The sequence below is a fragment of the Oryctolagus cuniculus genome, chromosome 3, assembly GCF_964237555.1.
Source record: "Oryctolagus cuniculus chromosome 3, mOryCun1.1, whole genome shotgun sequence".
NCBI classification, from domain to species: Eukaryota; Metazoa; Chordata; class Mammalia; order Lagomorpha; family Leporidae; genus Oryctolagus; species Oryctolagus cuniculus.
In genome coordinates, this window is record NC_091434.1 from 105,927,868 (window position 1) to 105,948,527 (window position 20,660).

The 20,660-nt window shown below is 43.4% G+C and overlaps 1 protein-coding gene across 4 annotated transcripts in view; it reads right to left on the reverse strand.

The window, feature by feature from the left end:
- THSD7B (thrombospondin type 1 domain containing 7B) overlaps positions 1 to 20,660 on the reverse strand; it is a 1,008,953-nt gene that overhangs the window by 418,714 nt on the left and 569,579 nt on the right. For all 4 annotated transcript variants that reach the window (XM_051849593.2, XM_051849594.2, XM_070071550.1 and 1 more), the window contains exon 10: positions 19,811 to 19,926. In XM_051849593.2, the coding sequence (XP_051705553.2) occupies positions 19,811 to 19,926 (116 nt within the window). The remainder of the gene's footprint in view (positions 1 to 19,810; positions 19,927 to 20,660) is intronic.

Below are 20,660 nucleotides of genomic sequence, written 5' to 3' on the forward strand. Positions count from 1 at the left end.
CTTTTTTCTGTTATAGGAAACATATATTTACAAGCCTGAAATGCTTTCTCATTAGTTTTCTTAGTTTGTATAAAATGTGGTATATACTAAGTGCTGTAAAAAGGTTCTTGAATAAGTGATATATCCATCTACTTGTTATCATGCATTCAATGAAGAGTTAAGAACTTCCTTTGTGGTAGCTTCTATTCCACATTACAGCAGTGAATCAGACACACAGTTTACATTTGAGGCAGAACAATGGTAAATGTGAGGTGAAAAATAAGACAGATTAGTACCAAGAATGAGAAGAGGGAGAAAGACATTTTTAAGTAAGGTAAGGCATGGGGCAAGCATTGCAGGGCAATGGGTTAAGCCAACACTTGTGCCTCTGGCCTCTCATTTCAGAATGCTGATTGGAGTCCTGGTTGCTCTGTTTCTGATCCAGGTCCTTGTTAATGTACCTGGGGAGGCAACAGAAGATGGCCCAAGTAATTGCACCTCTGCCATCCATGAGCGAGACCAGGATGGAGTTACTGGCTCCTGCTTTCAACTTGGTAAACACCTGGCAGTTGCAGCCATTTAGGATGTGAACCAGTAGATGGAAGCTCTCCCTCCCACTACCCTCCCCTGACTCTGCCTTTCAAATAAATAAATAAATCTTAAAAATATGAGCTAGAGAAAGGATCTCTGAGGTCATGACACTTGAACTGAAAGCATAGTGCTGACCAAAATGAAGCCCTGCAAAGGGCGAAGAGAATAGCTTTCCAGGGAGAAGCAGCAGCAGGTAAAAGTCTGAATGACAGAGAACATGTCTGGGCCAAAAGGAAGTCAACAGTGCTAGCAGGAAGCAAAGGAGGCAGGGAGAGGTAGGACACAGGTCTCCAAACCACAGAGCACCGGACAGACAGCAAGGGGGACCCTTCCTGAATACTTCTTTCAGGTGAAGAGAGACACACGTTATCTCCACTGCCCTCCTTGTCTCTGGACTCTTCTCCACCTCCCTCAGCTTCTCTCTGTGAAGGCTGAGTAGCATCTAAAACATGACTTTTGGAAAAAGAAAAGGACATACCTGGCTGCAGCTCCTCTCTTCCCTTTTCTGGGATATACCTGCTCAGAAGACAGACACATCCTGCTCTGCTCTAAGCTGCGCACACTTGGGAGATTTTTTTTAGCTGTTCAGAATGTGCTGCAACCAGGCAGGGAAGGCCACCTAATTCTGGTTTGAGACTCTACTGATACTTAGATCTCCCCCTGCTTTGGCAAACTCAGTTATTTCTGATTTTCAGTAGAGGGAAAGATGTGTGGGAACAGACAGAAGTCAAAGTTTAAAACCATATATGGCTTTTTTGGTCAAGCATAATATTACTTCATGTTCTACAAAGTATAACAACATATATTTACTAAACTGCTATTATCATTCTGCTATTAGAAATTCTGTCCATAAACATACATACACACACACACACACACACACACACACACACTTCCAAGACTGTCTATAAAATTGTTGCTTGTGGCTTGAGCTGGAGTACTCATGGATCCTACAACTTAGGGATGACAACACGCAGGATGAAAGGCAAGAAAGGAATTATCACACTTGAACAGCTATTGCTGGGCTAACCTCCTCACCTGGGGAAAGAGAACCCTAGGAAGTGAGTTGTCTTAAAGGTGTCATGTGTTCTATATATGTTACATGTTCTATATATGCTACAAATTTACAAATTGAATCTCCAAGAGATTAAATTTTGAAACACATATCTCAGAAATGCTAACACCAAAGTCCACCACAAGTCTGTTGGGTTCTGTAGGTCGAAGGCAAGCTCCTTCCACTGCATAGGAACACAGTAGAGAGATGGAGCTCAAGACAGAATACACTTAATTGCTAAACAGAATACAACAGAACATCCATTCAAACAGCACTGTGGGATTTAGCAAAGGGAGAAGATGTTGTTGCAAGTTAGAAATAAACAAACTTCCAATAGAACTTGTCATCACGTTCAGGTGATTTCTACTCCTACTTTGCTTACTCTTATTATTTATAAGGTCATAAATAATGTTTTGATAAGCATTTTAGGTATCAGCAAATTAAATTTAACTTGGAAATATCTCAGATGGCAGAGACTCTATCATCCCCAGCATACTTATTTTTGGATATTCTTTATCATTGAAAACATGTCATTCAGTCAGTCAATCAGAACTATCTGTATGTAGCAACTTAATTTTGAAGCTACTTCAAGAGATTAGCAGAATATCCAGTGCTGACATTTCTGGTAGGGGACTCTTTAAAGTTGTGTGTGTAAACCTCGAACAATCTTCATTTTGAGCATGAATTTAATAAGTTCTTGTTTTGTTAAAATACATTAATTATTTGCTATTCATATAAACCTGCAGTTTCAAATTAAAATATTAACACCCCAGTGTTTAACTCCACATCTAACTCCAGGCCTTGTTTTAGTAATACAAATTAAACAGTTTATAAATCTACCAGCATATTAGCTAATCTAGTGAGTTAAAAACCTCCAGAAATCACGTGTGCATTTAGCATCATAATAAAATGGGACCAAAGCCAAGAAAGTGAAAAATAATTAATTTCTTCTTTAATTGCAGATTACTTAATAAGCTTAAAGTAACACCATAGCTAAATCAAAATTAGTTTATTATAGTTCTTCATAGGAAGTACAAGTACACAGAAAAATCAAAAAAAAAAAAAAAACCTCCTAATTAAAACTGCTACTTTGGTTTCTAAAAGGCAACTAATTTACCTTTAAAGACAAATAAGGATCACACTGTGTTGTCTGTAGAGGATTCCAGAAATATGAGAATAAAACAAGCCAGAAGTAAAATCATTTTAAAAAGAAAGAGCATTCACACGCAATGAAACATATTTTGCCACAGTCAGTGCTAACAATAAATCATTTTGAATATCCACGTGTGCCATTATTTATGGTAATATAACTTGGCTGCCAAATGAAGGAAATTAACAGTGCTTTAAAGTCACTATCAGATGCAAACTAAGGAGGCACAATACGGAGTTTCAGTGGTAAAGGATGAAACTCCATGCATCAAAGCTGCATTGCATCTTTCCCTTTTCTATGTAGTTTTTGTTTGGTGTGTCAGTTTACTCTATAGAATAACCTGGACCACACTGTGTTATGATGGACTATTTGATAGCCATCACAGCTGAAGCTGTTAAATAAAAATTCAAGTACATGGAGAGTGTAATTTTGCTTGAAGTAAAATATCTGGCCCAGGCCATGCTCATAGTGAGTGATTTGTCTCTCCTCCTAGTTCCTATTCCATATGAAGGTGTTACCCTACTATATTTATATTCTCTGTAGTTTCAGTTCACTTTTGTGTATTTCTAACTAATTTACAACAGCTCTCTTCCCAAACAGAACTGTGAAGGGAAAAGAGGGTGGTTTATGCATTGGAAACACCAGTCTCCTCTCTAGCACTGGAAACCCCAGTCTCCTCTCTAGCACTGGAAACACCAGTCTCCACCATAGCACTGGAAACACCAGTCTCCTCTCTAGCACTGGAAACACCAGTCTCCACTCTAGCACTGGAAACACCAGTCTCCACTCTAGCACTGGAAACACCAGTCTCCACTCTAGCACTGGAAACACCAGTCTCCTCTATAGCACTGGAAACACCAGTCTCCACTCTAGCACTGGAAACACCAGTCTCATCTATAGCACAGGAAACACCAGTCTCCACTCTAGCACTGGAAACACCAGTCTCCTCTCTAGCACTGGAAACACCAGTCTCATCTATAGCACAGGAAACACCAGTCTCCACTCTAGCACTGGAAACACCAGTCTCATCTCTAACACTGGAAACCCCAGTCTCCTCTATAGCACTGGAATCACCAGTCTCCACCATAGCACTGGAAACACCAGTCTCCTCTATAGCACTGGAAACACCAGTCTCCACTCTAGCACTGGAAACACCAGTCTCCTCTATAGCACTGGAAACACCAGTCTCCTCTCTAGCACTGGAAACACCAGTCTCCTCTATAGCACTGGAAACCCCAGTCTCCTCTATAGCACTGGAAACGCCAGTCTCCTCTATAGCACTGGAAACACCAGTCTCCACTCTAGCACTGGAAACACCAGTCTCCTCTATAGCACTGGAATCACCAGTCTCCTCTATAGCACTGGAAACACCAGTCTCCTCTATAGCACTGGAAACACCAGTCTCCTCTATAGCACTGGAAACACCAGTCTCCTCTCTAGCACTGGAAACACCAGTCTCCTCTATAGCACTGGAAACCCCAGTCTCCTCTACAGCACTGGAAACACCAGTCTCCACTCTAGTACTGGAAACACCAGTCTCCACTCTAGCACTGGAAACACCAGTCTCCTCTATAGCACTGGAATCACCAGTCTCCTCTATAGCACTGGAATCACCAGTCTCCTCTATAGCACTGGAAACACCAGTCTCCTCTATAGCACTGGAAACACCAGTCTCCTCTATAGCACTGGAAACACCAGTCTCCTCTCTAGCACTGGAAACACCAGTCTCCTCTATAGCACTGGAAACCCCAGTCTCCTCTACAGCACTGGAAACACCAGTCTCCACTCTAGTACTGGAAACACCAGTCTCCACTCTAGCACTGGAAACACCAGTCTCCTCTATAGCACTGGAATCACCAGTCTCCTCTATAGCACTGGAAACACCAGTCTCCTCTATAGCACTGGAAACACCAGTCTCCTCTATAGCACTGGAATCACCAGTCTCCTCTATAGCACTGGAAACACCAGTCTCCTTGATAGCACTGGAAACACCAGTCTCCTCTATAGCACTGGAAACACCAGTCTCCTCTATAGCACTGGAAACCACAGTCTCCTCTCTAGCACTGGAAACACCAGTCTCCACTCTAGCACTGGAAACACCAGTCTCATCTATAGCACTAGAAACACCAGTCTCCTCTATAGCACTGGAAACCACAGTCTCCTCTATAGCACTGGAAACACCAGTCTCCTCTCTAGCACTGGAAACACCAGTCTCCACTCTAGCACTGGAAACACCAGTCTCCATTCTAGCACTGGAAACACCAGTCTCCTCTATAGCACTGGAATCACCAGTCTCCACCATAGCACTGGAAACACCAGTCTCCTCTATAGCACTAGAAACACCAGTCTCCTCTATAGCACTGGAAACACCAGTCTCCTCTATAGCACTGGAAACCCCAGTCTCCTCTATAGCACTGGAAACACCAGTCTCCTCTCTAGCACTGGAAACACCAGTCTCCTCTATAGCACTGGAAACACCAGTCTCCTCTCTAGCACTGGAAACACCAGTCTCCTCTATAGCACTGGAATCACCAGTCTCCTCTATAGCACTGGAAACACCAGTCTCCTCTATAGCACTGGAAACACCAGTCTCCTCTATAGCACTGGAATCACCAGTCTCCTCTATAGCACTGGAAACACCAGTCTCCTCTATAGCACTGGAAACACCAGTCTCCTCTCTAGCACTGGAAACACCAGTCTCCTCTCTAGCACTGGAAACACCAGTCTCCTCTATAGCACTGGAAACCCCAGTCTCCACTCTAGCACTGGAAACACCAGTCTCCACTCTAGCACTGGAAACACCAGTCTCCTCTATAGCACTGGAAACACCAGTCTCCTCTATAGCACTGGAATCACCAGTCTCCACCATAGCACTGGAAACACCAGTCTCCTCTATAGCACTGGAAACACCAGTCTCCACTCTAGCACTGGAAACACCAGTCTCCACTCTAGCACTGGAAACACCAGTCTCCTCTATAGCACTGGAATCACCAGTCTCCACCATAGCACTGGAAACACCAGTCTCCTCTATAGCACTGGAAACACCAGTCTCCTCTCTAGCACTGGAAACACCAGTCTCCACTCTAGCACTGGAAACACCAGTCTCATCTATAGCACTAGAAACACCAGTCTCCTCTATAGCACTGGAAACACCAGTCTCCTCTCTAGCACTGGAAACACCAGTCTCCTCTCTAGCACTGAAAAACCAGTCTCCACTCTAGCACTGGAAACACCAGTCTCCACTCTAGCACTGGAAACACCAGTCTCCTCTATAGCACTGGAATCACCAGTCTCCACCATAGCACTGGAAACACCAGTCACCTCTATAGCACTAGAAACACCAGTCTCCTCTATAGCACTGGAAACACCAGTCTCCTCTATAGCACTGGAAACCCCAGTCTCCTCTATAGCACTGGAAACACCAGTCTCCTCTCTAGCACTGGAAACACCAGTCTCCTCTCTAGCACTGGAAACACCAGTCTCCACTCTAGCACTGGAAACCCCAGTCTCCTCTATAGCACTGGAATCACCAGTCTCCACCATAGCACTGGAAACACCAGTCTCCTCTATAGCACTGGAAACACCAGTCTCCACTCTAGCACTGGAAACACCAGTCTCCTCTATAGCACTGGAAACACCAGTCTCCACTCTAGCACTGGAAACACCAGTCTCATCTATAGCACTGGAAACGCCAGTCTCCTCTACAGCACTGGAAACACCAGTCTCCTCTATAGCACTGGAAACACCAGTCTCCTCTATAGCACTGGAATCACCAGTCTCCACCATAGCACTGGAAACACCAGTCTCCTCTATAGCACTGGAAACACCAGTCTCCTCTATAGCACTGGAAACCACAGTCTCCTCTCTAGCACTGGAAACACCAGTCTCCTCTCTAGCACTGGAAACACCAGTCTCATCTATAGCACTGGAAACCCCAGTCTCCTCTATAGCACTGGAAACACCAGTCTCTGCCGTAGCACTGGAAACACCAGTCTCCACTCTAGCACTGGAAACACCAGTCTCCTCTATAGCACTGGAAACACCAGTCTCATCTATAGCACTGGAAACCCCAGTCTCCTCTATAGCACTGGAAACCCCAGTCTCTGCCGTAGCACTGGAAACACCAGTCTCCACTCTAGCACTGGAAACACCAGTCTCCTCTATAGCACTGGAAACACCAGTCTCCACTCTAGCACTGGAAACACCAGTCTCCACTCTAGCACTGGAAACACCAGTCTCCACTCTAGCACTGGAAACACCAGTCTCCACTCTAGCACTGGAAACCCCAGTCTCCTCTATAGCACTGGAAACACCAGTCTCCACTCTAGCACTGGAAACCCCAGTCTCCTCTATAGCACTGGAAACCCCAGTCTCCTCTATAGCACTGGAAACACCAGTCTCCACTCTAGCACTGGAAACACCAGTCTCCGCCGTAGCACTGGAAACACCAGTCTCCACTCTAGCACTGGAAACCCCAGTCTCCTCTATAGCACTGGAAACACCAGTCTCCACTCTAGCACTGGAAACACCAGTCTCCACTCTAGCACTGGAAACCCCAGTCTCCTCTATAGCACTGGAAACGCCAGTCTCCTCTATAGCACTGGAAACGCCAGTCTCCACTCTAGCACTGGAAACACCAGTCTCCTCTGTAGCACTGGAAACACCAGTCTCCTCTCTAGCACTGGAAACACCAGTCTCATCTATAGCACAGGAAACACCAGTCTCCACTCTAGCACTGGAAACACCAGTCTCCTCTCTAGCACTGGAAACACCAGTCTCATCTATAGCACAGGAAACACCAGTCTCCTCTATAGCACTGGAAACACCAGTCTCCTCTATAGCACTGGAATCACCAGTCTCCACCATAGCACTGGAAACACCAGTCTCCTCTATAGCACTGGAAACACCAGTCTCCTCTATAGCACTGGAAACCACAGTCTCCTCTCTAGCACTGGAAACACCAGTCTCCTCTCTAGCACTGGAAACACCAGTCTCATCTATAGCACTGGAAACCCCAGTCTCCTCTATAGCACTGGAAACACCAGTCTCTGCCGTAGCACTGGAAACACCAGTCTCCACTCTAGCACTGGAAACACCAGTCTCCTCTATAGCACTGGAAACACCAGTCTCCACTCTAGCACTGGAAACACCAGTCTCCGCCGTAGCACTGGAAACACCAGTCTCCACTCTAGCACTGGAAACCCCAGTCTCCTCTATAGCACTGGAAACACCAGTCTCCACTCTAGCACTGGAAACACCAGTCTCATCTATAGCACTGGAAACACCAGTCTCCACTCTAGCACTGGAAACCCCAGTCTCCTCTATAGCACTGGAAACGCCAGTCTCCTCTATAGCACTGGAAACGCCAGTCTCCACTCTAGCACTGGAAACACCAGTCTCCTCTGTAGCACTGGAAACACCAGTCTCCTCTCTAGCACTGGAAACACCAGTCTCCTCTATAGCACTGGAAACACCAGTCTCCACTCTAGCACTGGAAACACCAGTCTCCTCTATAGCACTGGAAACACCAGTCTCCTCTACAGCACTGGAAACACCAGTCTCCTCTATAGCACTGGAAACACCAGTCTCCTCTATAGCACTGGAATCACCAGTCTCCACCATAGCACTGGAAACACCAGTCTCCTCTATAGCACTGGAAACACCAGTCTCCTCTATAGCACTGGAATCACCAGTCTCCTCTATAGCACTGGAAACCCCAGTCTCCTCTATAGCACTGGAAACCACAGTCTCCTCTATAGCACTGGAAACACCAGTCTCCTCTATAGCACTGGAAACCCCAGTCTCCTCTATAGCACTGGAAACACCAGTCTCATCTATAGCACTGGAAACCCCAGTCTCCTCTATAGCACTGGAAACACCAGTCTCCGCCGTAGCACTGGAAACACCAGTCTCCACTCTAGCACTGGAAACCCCAGTCTCCTCTATAGCACTGGAAACACCAGTCTCCACTCTAGCACTGGAAACACCAGTCTCCACTCTAGCACTGGAAACACCAGTCTCCACTCTAGCACTGGAAACCCCAGTCTCCTCTATAGCACTGGAAACGCCAGTCTCCTCTATAGCACTGGAAACGCCAGTCTCCACTCTAGCACTGGAAACCCCAGTCTCCTCTATAGCACTGGAAACCCCAGTCTCCTCTATAGCACTGGAAACACCAGTCTCCACTCTAGCACTGGAAACACCAGTCTCCGCCGTAGCACTGGAAACACCAGTCTCCACTCTAGCACTGGAAACCCCAGTCTCCTCTATAGCACTGGAAACACCAGTCTCCACTCTAGCACTGGAAACCCCAGTCTCCTCTATAGCACTGGAAACACCAGTCTCCACTCTAGCACTGGAAACACCAGTCTCCACTCTAGCACTGGAAACACCAGTCTCCACTCTAGCACTGGAAACCCCAGTCTCCACTCTAGCACTGGAAACCCCAGTCTCCTCTATAGCACTGGAAACGCCAGTCTCCACTCTAGCACTGGAAACCCCAGTCTCCTCTATAGCACTGGAAACCCCAGTCTCCTCTATAGCACTGGAAACACCAGTCTCCACTCTAGCACTGGAAACACCAGTCTCCGCCGTAGCACTGGAAACACCAGTCTCCACTCTAGCACTGGAAACCCCAGTCTCCTCTATAGCACTGGAAACACCAGTCTCCACTCTAGCACTGGAAACACCAGTCTCCACTCTAGCACTGGAAACACCAGTCTCCACTCTAGCACTGGAAACCCCAGTCTCCTCTATAGCACTGGAAACGCCAGTCTCCTCTATAGCACTGGAAACGCCAGTCTCCACTCTAGCACTGGAAACCCCAGTCTCCTCTATAGCACTGGAAACCCCAGTCTCCATCTAGCACTGGAAACACCAGTCTCCTCTATAGCACTGGAAACACCAGTCTCCACTCTAGCACTGGAAACACCAGTCTCATCTATAGCACTGGAAACACCAGTCTCCACTCTAGCACTGGAAACCCCAGTCTCCTCTATAGCACTGGAAACGCCAGTCTCCTCTATAGCACTGGAAACGCCAGTCTCCACTCTAGCACTGGAAACACCAGTCTCCACCGTAGCACTGGAAACACCAGTCTTCTCTGTAGCTCAGCGTTCACATGGACAAGTGGAGGTATCAGTCTCAGTTCCTGGTGAAGGGCTAAGCTTGAGGACTTTGTAGAGTTCCCACTACCTGCCTGAGGAACCAGTACAAAAGTACAAACTAGCCCAACTGATTCCCTTTCTTTCTTTTTTTTTTCATTTTTTTATTTGACAGGTAGAGTTATAGACAGTGAGAGAGAGACAGAGAGAAAGGTCTTCCTTCCATTGGTTCACTCCCCAAATGGCTGCCATGGCCGGTGCTGCACCGATCTGAAGCCAGGAGCAGGTGCTTCTTTCCAGTCTCCTGTGCGGAAGGACTTGGGCCATCCTCCACTGCCCTCCCAGGCCACAGCAGAGAGCTGGCCTGGAAGAGGAGCAACGGGGACTAGAACCTGATTCCAATATGGGATGCCGATGCCGCAGGTGGAGGATTAACCAAGTGAGCCACGGTGCCAGCCCCTGATTCTCTTTCTTTGTAAGCTGAATAAAGAGTCCAAAACAAAATGTCTATCCATGATGAATTATTGGGTCTAAAAGTTTGGTAGAGGGGAGAGGGCAGTCATTCTGGGACTGTGCTCCTGCTGGTGCTGAGTACAGAGAAGCAGAAACAAAGGAACCTCATTGCCTGAGAGATAAAGGAAGAAGCTTTGTCCGCTTGCTGTTCCTGTAACCCCTAAACGGATCTTGTGTTTCTTATTTTTGGACATCTGTAAGAATCCCGTTATAACTTTTTTTTTTTTTTTTTGGACAGGCAGAGTGGACAGTGAGAGAGAGAGACAGAGAGAAAGGTCTTCCTTTGCCATTGGTTCACCCTCCAATGGCCACCGCGGCTGGCGCGCTGCGGCCGGTGCACTGCGCTGATCCGATGGCAGGAGCCAGGTGCTTCTCCTGGTCTCCCATGGGGTGCAGGGCCCAAGCATCTGAACCATCCTCCACTGCACTCCCTGGCCACAGCAGAGAGCTGGCCTGGAAGAGGGGCAACCGGGACAGAATCCGGCTCCCCGACCGGGACTAGAACCCAGTGTGCCGGCGCCACAAGGTGGAGGATTAGCCTAGTGAGCTGCGGCACCGGCCAAGACTTTTGATTCTTAAAAACCAAACGGCCTTGATTACAACAATCTAGGAACTCATCAAACATTTCTTCAGTGATCTATGGGCTGATGATTAAATGTTTCTCTAACAGTAGTTTTTAATATTTTTTATTATTATTTTTGACAGATAGTGAGAGAGACAGAGAGAAAAGTCTTTCTTCCATTGGTTCACCCCCCAAATGGCCGCTACGGCCGGAGCTATGCCGATCCGAAGCCAGGAGCCAGGTGCTTCTTCCTGGTCTCCCATGCAGTTGCAGGGGCCTAAGCACTTGGGCCATCCTCCAAAGCCTTCCCAGGCCACAGCAGAAAGCTGGACTGGAAGAGGAGCAACCGGGACTAGAGCCTGGTGCCCATGTGGGATGCCAGTACTGCAGGCAGAGGATTAACCAAGTGAGCCATGGCACCGGCCCCTCTAACAGTAGTTTTTAAATGCGGATGTGTCTCAGAATCACTAAGGAAGTTCATGTGAAATGCAGATTCTGAGACCCAAGTTCTAACTTAAAAGTCAGTCTCTTAGAGTGGTAACAAGCATGGTATGGAGCTTGAGCTGAAGGAGGCACAGCACTGAGTTTCAGTTATTCTAAATTTAACCCTTGCATCATCTAAGTTACTTAAAGATTCCATATGTATGTAATTTTGCATTTCAACCTAAGCCTGATTGGATTTATACAATGTACACCTATAATGAAACATCACATAGAACCCATAAGTATGTAACCTTTGTATGTCCAGTAAAGTGTTTTCAAAAATAAAAATTCAAAAACATTGCTTAAAAAATGCCATGATCCTGTTTTGTGTTTCCTGCAGCCATAAAGCTCACAGCGGTAACCATTATGTCAATGGGTGACCTCAGTCCTGGTAGATGTTGAGATAGCACATGTGAATGTAAATTCTGCTCTATAACAAGCAAAAACTGCACCACAGTACAAGGCTTCAAATCCTTGACTGGCTACTCAGCAGGCCAGATGAGCTGTGATTATGGATGTGGGAAGTAACTGGTCATGCAATGAAAAGAAGACCCTAGAGTCTGGATCCCAATGTTGCTGTGATCCTAAAATAGTGTGGGTAACCTCAGAGAAGTGACATCATGTTTCTAAGGTTCCTCATTTGTCATTCATATAAGATTAGACTCACCTTCGGTGAATCAACATAGCACATAAAGAAATATCTATCAGATGATACCAGGACTCCATCTCCTATAAATGCATATCAATCTCTGTTACAGAAGGAGCGGGAGTGCCAGGGATGAGTGGATAGGAAGGCATCTGGTCTGAAAATATTTGCCTTATCAGATGTTTCTTGGATTAGCATTTGATTGAAGAATGGTTTGCACCATGTAAGGGATTTCTTGTTCTAACTCAAGTGTTTCTGCATGTCTGGATATGGTCATGGGACTCTGGTGGAGTGTTCTTGATTTGTTTTGTTTTCTACCAAATCAGATAACATCTTATACTGTGTTTCAATAGAACTGGCAGGACATACCATAATTTAATGGAAAATGAACAGGAAGAAAGAAGTTAAAGCACTGTTTCATTGCAAATTTTATCCATTAAGTTGTTCACCTGTAAGAACTGGGAGAAGGTGCCTTTTATAAATTTTATCTGTAGAACCCTTCCATTTGGTATGTGGATGACTGAGAACTGTAATCTCTTCAAACGCAAGTGTTTGTCATTCTTCCCATTAAATCATCAGGAATATTTATTGAGCATGGGGACCATATAGTGATTCATGGACTTTAAATTATAGACTAAAGGGAGCAGGTCATACCCAGTGGCACCTGCAAAAACAAAGGCGCCTACCAGCACTCTGTTTTGGGGCTGGATGTTGAGGGATGAACTTTGAAAGGTGAGTTTGCAAGTCCCCTTATCTCTGTGCTCTCATATCTCCATGCCTGTATGTTAACTGGTGTCATGGGAACTGACAGGCCCACCTGCTGGGCTAGTTGTGCACAAGTCTTTTGCGTAATGGTTTCGCTCTGGGCCAGTTTTGTTTGTAAGTCTGTAGAAGCTACTGGATTACATGACTAAGTGGATCTGCTTGTGAAAAGATGTGGACGTGCATATGCAGTGGATGCCACAGTGTGTGGATGTGAGGCGTATGTGCTTTCGTGCAGCTGTGTAGATGTCTCTGTGTATGTGTTCAACCTGCCATCATGGACTGAGAGGAGGATATCACCTGTGGCCCCGCTACCATCCAGAGCAAGTGGCTGTTCCTTGTGCATTTCTCTTGCTACTGTGGGCAGTGCATATATAAATCCACAAACGGCTCCAAGTTGTTCTCTGACCTGGGGGAATCTGGATCCGCCTGTCCTGAGCCCCTGTCCCCATGCTTACATTGGACAAATACACGAGCTATACGTGTTATTTTATTAAATTTTAATAAACAAGCTTTGGGAAAGGTGGCAGTCTATGAAATCTATAGAGGAGATAACTGAGATTAGGGTTAAGTCAGGTCATCAAGGAAACAAAAGTTGTTAGATGGCTTTCTGTGTCAGTGCTCCAGGCTCAAAGCCTCAACTACTTCCATGATTTGGGAGTACCTTAGCACTCCATTGTCTACTGCCCAGGGAGACTAAGGTGTGGCTGGGCCTCTGGAGAGGAGGGGGACTGCAAGGATTAAGTCAAGTGGTAGCGGTGAGGAGGTACTTAGGTCTTGTATGCACTTACTGGGTGAAAATCTGAAGTCTCTGACAGGTTACTGTTAAACTCTGATATTTGGAATGACTTAATTGTCCTGGATCTGCTGAAAATTTTGTTAAGGCCATGGATTCCTTTTTAAAAAATTATTTACTTATTTATCTGAAAGGCAGAATAACATGGAGGTGGGGAGACAGAGGGAGGGACAGAGAACTCCCACTTACTGGTTCACTCCTCAAGTACCCACAGCAGCTGAGGCTGGGCCAGGCTGAAGCCTGGATCCAGGAACTCCATCCGTTCTCCCAGACAGATAGCAGGAATCGCTGAAGTACTTTGGTGATCAAGCGCCGCCTCCTGGGTGCATTAGCCAGCAGCTGAGTTGTATGTGCTGGTGGAACACAATACTAGGTATCCTAATATGAAATGAGGGCATTCCAAGCAGTGACTTACCCCACAATGCCACAGTGCCTACCCTATGGTTTCATTTATATACAGGAAAAATTTAAGAATTGGAACTGGGGCAGGCATCGTGGCATAGCATGTTAAGTCATTGCCTGAAACACCAGCATCACTATTTTGAATCCCGGCTGCTTCACTTCCAGTCCAGCTCCCTTGCTGGTGTGCTTGGGAAAGCAGTGGAAGATGCCCGAGGCCTAGGGACCCTGCACTGACATGGGAGACCCAAATGGAATTAGGACCATTTGGGAAGTGAACCAGGAGACGGAAGTGTGTACTCACTCTCACTCTCTCTCACTCTCTGACTCTCCCTGTCTCTATCTCTATCACTAAATGATATAAATTTTCAACTAAATGAAATAAATATTTTTTAAAAAAGAACTGATTGGATGAAAGATGTGGAATTCATTTATTCATTCGTTTGACAATAATCACTGAATGCTCATGTGTGCTAAGCACTGAAATTTCATTAATGGACGTAAAGACTCCTGCACTCTAGAGTTTATAGTCTGTCCTGATGAAATGCACACATGAAGATAAATGCTGTGATAGCAACATACAGAGGACTTGATACTACAAGACACCAACATAATACAAGTCCCCTGATATTTTAGGAACTTCCATTGTGATCATCTAATAACAACAACAATAACAACAATAATAGGCTTTATATTTGACACTATTCCATAGGTCCTATTTTCATTACAACAACCCACATGATAAGTTTTAGTATTATCTCATTTTGAAGACAGGGAACTTGAAACACTACAAATTTGAAACGATTTGTATGATAAATGTAGGATTTGAACCCAAGAAATCTAATTTAAGAAGCCATGCTCTTAATCATTTTGTCATATTACCAATGAGTTTTCAAAAGCATTACTGACAGTTTTTGATATTGAATGCTCTGGTCAAAACTCCAGGTGGGTTAACACTGGAGGAAATAGATACCAACAAATGAGATTCCCCACCAGCTTCCAGCAGCAATCCGCCCTTAGCCTTCCTGTTACCATGGCACTACTAAGTAGCTCACTGCTTAGAAATCAAAGTTAAAGGAATTCCCTCAGTATTTAATTACGGAGTCTGACTAATAATTAATTATTATCTCCATGATTTCTAGGAATTTTTAGAAAAATTACTTTGATTATGCTGCATTTTATCTTCCAGTCTAACAACATTAACTTCTCCATATTTTTCCTGCCCATGAAATAGTAAATACAGCTGAGAATTATTTCAGTTAGAAGGAGGAATAACTGATAATGTTAGAAGGAGGAATAACTAAAAATGTAAATAAGAACATCTATGAGCTGATAATCATTTTGTGCAAGGATCACTACACCAGAGTACATTGCATCAGTCATTAATATTTTATATTAACATTGTATTAATTTATTATAGCTGGAAATTTCACATACTAATTAAATATTAAAAACATAAGGTGAACCACTTGGTCAATTTATTGCACTGAGTTTAATTAACTTGTTTAATCACTTGGTTAATTTATTATAGGGACTTAAAAACTACAGAAGCCAGAACAGGGCCACAGTTGATAGAACTTTGGTTTGCACAGAAGAATGTGGAACTATTATTAATCCTTTAAGGACAGACTCAGGTGAGGAGAAACAAGAACACAAGAAGCACAGTTGGCTACTAGCTAGAAGCTCTTTGTGAATACCTGGGAGTCTTAAGAATTTAACGCAGGAACTATCCAAACCAAGCTCATCCTTCACTAAGGCACAAATCACTGCCAGTACTCTTGGTCCACTGGGATCTGCTGGTTTTCCTAAACGTTTAAAATGGATTTGATTTGGCAGTCACAAAATCTAGTGATTCCCTGGTCATACCACAGTCTTTTAAATCTTTACGTGTGAGAGTAGAATCCAGATATCAGTATTTTTAGAGATCTCCAGAAGATTTCCATCATACAGCCAAGTTTGAAGACCACAGATATAAACTTTTCTGAACTTTGATGGCCAAACCTAAAACCACATGGGCACAAAAACAATCTCCTTTGTCCTTATTAGTCAAGGTTTCCATGTGTTCAGGCCCTTCCCCTTCTGGAACATGTTTCTTGACCTCTCAGTTTAAGTTAAACTGATTTTTGTCACTCTACCTCCATACCATCTAGGTCCCCACTTACTAGTCTACCTATAATATATCCTACTCACTCAGAAATTTCTGATGAATGCCCCTCCAATCCCACCACTACCACCACAGCTATGCCTGAATGTTTATAGAGAATTATAACTCTAGGCCCCATCTGGGTCTACTTAATCAGAAACTGCATTTAATAAAGTCTCCAGGCAACTTGTATGCATATTCAGGCTTCAGAAGTAGTGTCCAAGAGCACCATTTCCTGAAGTAGATGTTGAAAGACATCTCAAGAACAGAAAACCCACTGCCTAGATTCAGAGCCACAACTTTCTATTTTTTATGGGACATTTGTAGATTCAAAAACTTCTTGAATGACAGCTATTTGGTCAATACTATGCTGGATCAAGCAGCAAAGATGACAGAATTGATCTCTGCATTTGAGGACTTAACAGCCTAGTAGGGACAATATTAACAAGGAAAGATAAATACGGTATGCCCTTAAAGGGGATATGTAGGAATGCTGTAGGATGGCTTACTTAATGGGATACACAGGGGGTTGTCTCATGTGAAAGGGGAGATAAAGATGCATTCCTTGGGAAAAGCAGGTCTGTGGAGATGCACTGGCTGAAGACCCAGGAAGGAGAGTGGTTGAACAGCTTCACGCACAGAAAGGGCAATGGCCCTTAACAACTACAAAACTTTTGCCTAGTGGGCAATGTGTGCCAGGCAGTGGTCTAAGTACTTTTCTTATAGACAGGTATGATCATTAACCTCATTGTAAAATTAAAGAAACTGAGGCAGAAAGAAAATAAGTAATAGATCTTTCACAGAACAACCCTAGCCATCTGGCTTCATCATTATGCCCTTATACTGCAAGCTATACTCTTGAACTTGGAAAAAAATAACACATTCAAGCAGCTGAGAGAAGGGCCATGTGCCAGTTAAAGCAGTGTTTGTTCATGGTCTATGCCCTTTAATCATCAGAACTCTGGAGAAGGGACCACTATTGAGTAGCTGGGGCTTCTTATAACTGCAAATTTATGCAACCCATCCCATAGGCATCAAATTAGAATTTCTAGCCATGAAGTTGGAAAACAGTATTTTAATAACATGTCTATGCAGTTCTGATGCAATGAAGTTTGAGAATGTAGGTTTAGAAGTACAATTTCCTCCATAATTTCCCCCTCTTGTAATGCCTATTAATTAACGCATGGTTATTTAATAATATCTTGGTCCCAAGGTATAAAATAAACATGGGGGTTGATAGGATTGAAGGAAAGCCGGAAGAAATCTGCAAATTGAATCTTTGCTCCCCCAGGTCCTCCAGCTATGGGATTGTGAAAAGAATTATCTAGGCTTGAAAAGTTGGAGGCAAGAGAGACCACAGAGGCTTATAACTATTTTCATTATAATGCCAATCATTCAAACAATTAATTGAATCTCCAGAAATCTGAGTAAAATTTTAAGTTTCTTGAAGAGCAATTATTTTATATGCCCTGATTCTTCACTCTTAGCCAATGCTAGGAGGAGACACTTGGACAGCAGAGAAACTTTTCTTAAATGTAGAATACATGGAATGGCAGTGGCTGAACTAATGTCTCATCCTCAGAGTACGTAGACTCAGAAAAATTCATCTGCTTCCTTAAGTATCAGGAGACTTTGAAGGCTCCAATATCAAGTTTTGGCTGCCAGTAGGGTATTGTTTTTAATTCAGTATTTTCCTTATTCATAATCATTTAACAGAGGTATTATGCTATTCTCTTATGAAGAAACTATAAGAAATAGCTAAACTTCAATAAAATTCCATCATAGATCATATTATCCCCTTGCATTTTTTCCAACGTTTATATTTGAGAGCCTGAATTTTTTTTTTCAGGTGCATTATGATTAACATTTCAAAAGTCAGCCTCCTAGATACTGACTTTGAAAGTTTCAGACTAGAGACAGAAGCTTGTATTTTCCAGTCTGTCTGGAAACAATATTCCATTGGCTATCCAACAAACTGCTCATCTAGTTCATTCACTTTGGATCTCTATGAAAAATGTTTTGGAGAGTTTCTGGAAGACTGTTGCTTCCACTGCTCAAAAGAAAATATAAACATTCCATTGTACTTCCGAAGATCTCCATTATTCAATATAATCATTGTGTTTCCAAACAAGCAAAATTCCTTGGAGGCAACTATATTATTATGAGACAAAGGATCATTAAGGGGATGAAATGACTCAGGTATAAAACTTTATACAGGTGCCTCACAAATGCAGTACAAGACACTGATGACAATAATCTACAACAGCTGTCATTATCCTTTTGCTGACCTCTAAGAAATGCTTTGGACGACTGTCAGGTCTAGGTCAATGTTGGCCATAGTTTTCATGGTACTCTCATGGAGCAATGCTAGAGTTTTGAGTCAATAATTATTTGGAAGATCTTAAATGAACAGGGCTCAAGTTTTTGTTTTACTTTTTTTAAACTTGATATTCTTATTATTTTTGAGATAAAATTTTAATTAATTATAACCTAAGGCTTAATGCTCCATTAAATTAACAGTCAACAAATTTTCTAGGGAAAATTACTAGTACTATCAATTTTTGGCAGGTTTTGCCTGGAATCACATACTCCCATCTGCCCTCTTCTAAGAGGCTGGTTGCACATCAGAGTGAGAGCCACAGCCTATTTGTGAGGACGTAATCTCTGAGAGAAGAGCGAGAATGAGCAGAAGAGACTCAGTCTACTCTGGGTTTTAAAACTAGCGTTCTTTCTGTGCTGCCTTTTCTGGGTTTCTCTTTCCTGACCATGGCAGTGCAACGATATCCAAGGCTGGTGTACAAGACAAGGAGAAAAGAATTGATTTATTAACTCCAAATTTGGAGCCACATTACAGCTTTAAGATTAAGAATATTGTACCTCTTTCACATGGAGTAGTCCATTAGGGAATTGCAATAGGCATTGGGGAAATGATTCTCTTTTTAGAACAGGTCTTTTCCCCAGAGCTTAGTGTAATTCTCTAATGAACCAGTCCATGTGAAAGAGGTACAATACTCATAGTCCTAAAGCTGTAATTGTGGCTCCAAATCTAGAGTTAATGCAGCCTTGTCTGTTCATTTAGGTATTAAGTATCCTAGTAACAATTTTCGGTGCATTTTCTACACACTTAGGTATATAAAGCTTCGCCATTGTACATTTAAAAGTATAAATCCTTTGTTGCCAGTTTCTATAGTCATTTAGAACTCTAGTGTATCTGCTTTTGTTTTCTTACACATATGTATTCATAAGCAATGTAAGCATGGTACTTAAACTTTATATCCTCATGAAAGTGCCCGGAATCAGGGTCCAAGGATACTGGGGCCACACAGAAACTGGGATGGTGATGATGCTCTCTGAGAAATCTTGTTGGAGAAGATACCCCAAATGCCACAGTAAGGTTGGTAGAAGGTGAGTTTTCCTGCAGTACCTATCACTGAAATCATGAAATATAAGACCTAATATGTTTTCTTCTTAAGTTAGGATGGATCTGGAAACACGAAATTCCAATTACAAACTTTTACCAAGTTTGTACCCAGGATGACATGTAAATGGAAAAGAAGAACTCTTACATTTTTAGCAGTGAGAAAACAGAGAGTTAGGAGAGAAAGCACTGGAAAATTGTATTCACCCACCTGATTGGCACAGACTCGGGCAGGGTGTCCACTCGCTGAACGCAGTCACAATACAATCTTTTTTGCATGGGAGGAAACAGGGGCGCACAGTTTCAGGGCGAGTAGAGTCTGGGCATCTGGAATGTGAACAGACCCCTACATAAATGCTTCCTTAAGTGTACATGGTTTATCATATAACTATAGGATGTTATACAGCAGGAAATATTAAATATTGAGGCCCTCATCTTTCTTTTATAGACTGGGGAAGACAGAACCAGGGAGGTGAAGCTACTTGACAAAGTGCTCACAGCCAAAGCAGATTTAACCTTTCTTAATGTAGAAACAAAATACTTTTCCTTAGATCATGAAAAAACACTCCCTAGTACTAATAAGACAAGTGCCAATCAAGTGTGCACCATCAATACCAATTCAAATTAACAGCTGATGTTTTCCAGTAGGAAAAAATCTGGCACACTTTTAAAAATACTTTATTCAGAGAAATACATGAGTAAATTAATGTCCTGCAAAAGAAAGAGGAAAATACAAAGCAATATATGGATAGAATGGGAAACAAAAATCATCAATGGCCACTGGAAAATACCAAGCTATTGATTGATTGATTGATTGATTGACTGATTTGACTGGGGCAAAAGAAGAGATATCTTTCTACTGGTTCACTAACCAAATAGCCACAACAACCAGAACTAAGCCAGACGAAAGTCAGGATCACAGAATTCCATCTGGGTCTCACACATTGGTGGCAGACAACCAAATACTTAGTCCATCTTCCACTGCTTTCCCAGGTCCATTAGCAGGAAGCTGGACTGAAAGTACAGGAACCAGTACTGGAGCTGGAACTTCAATATGAGAT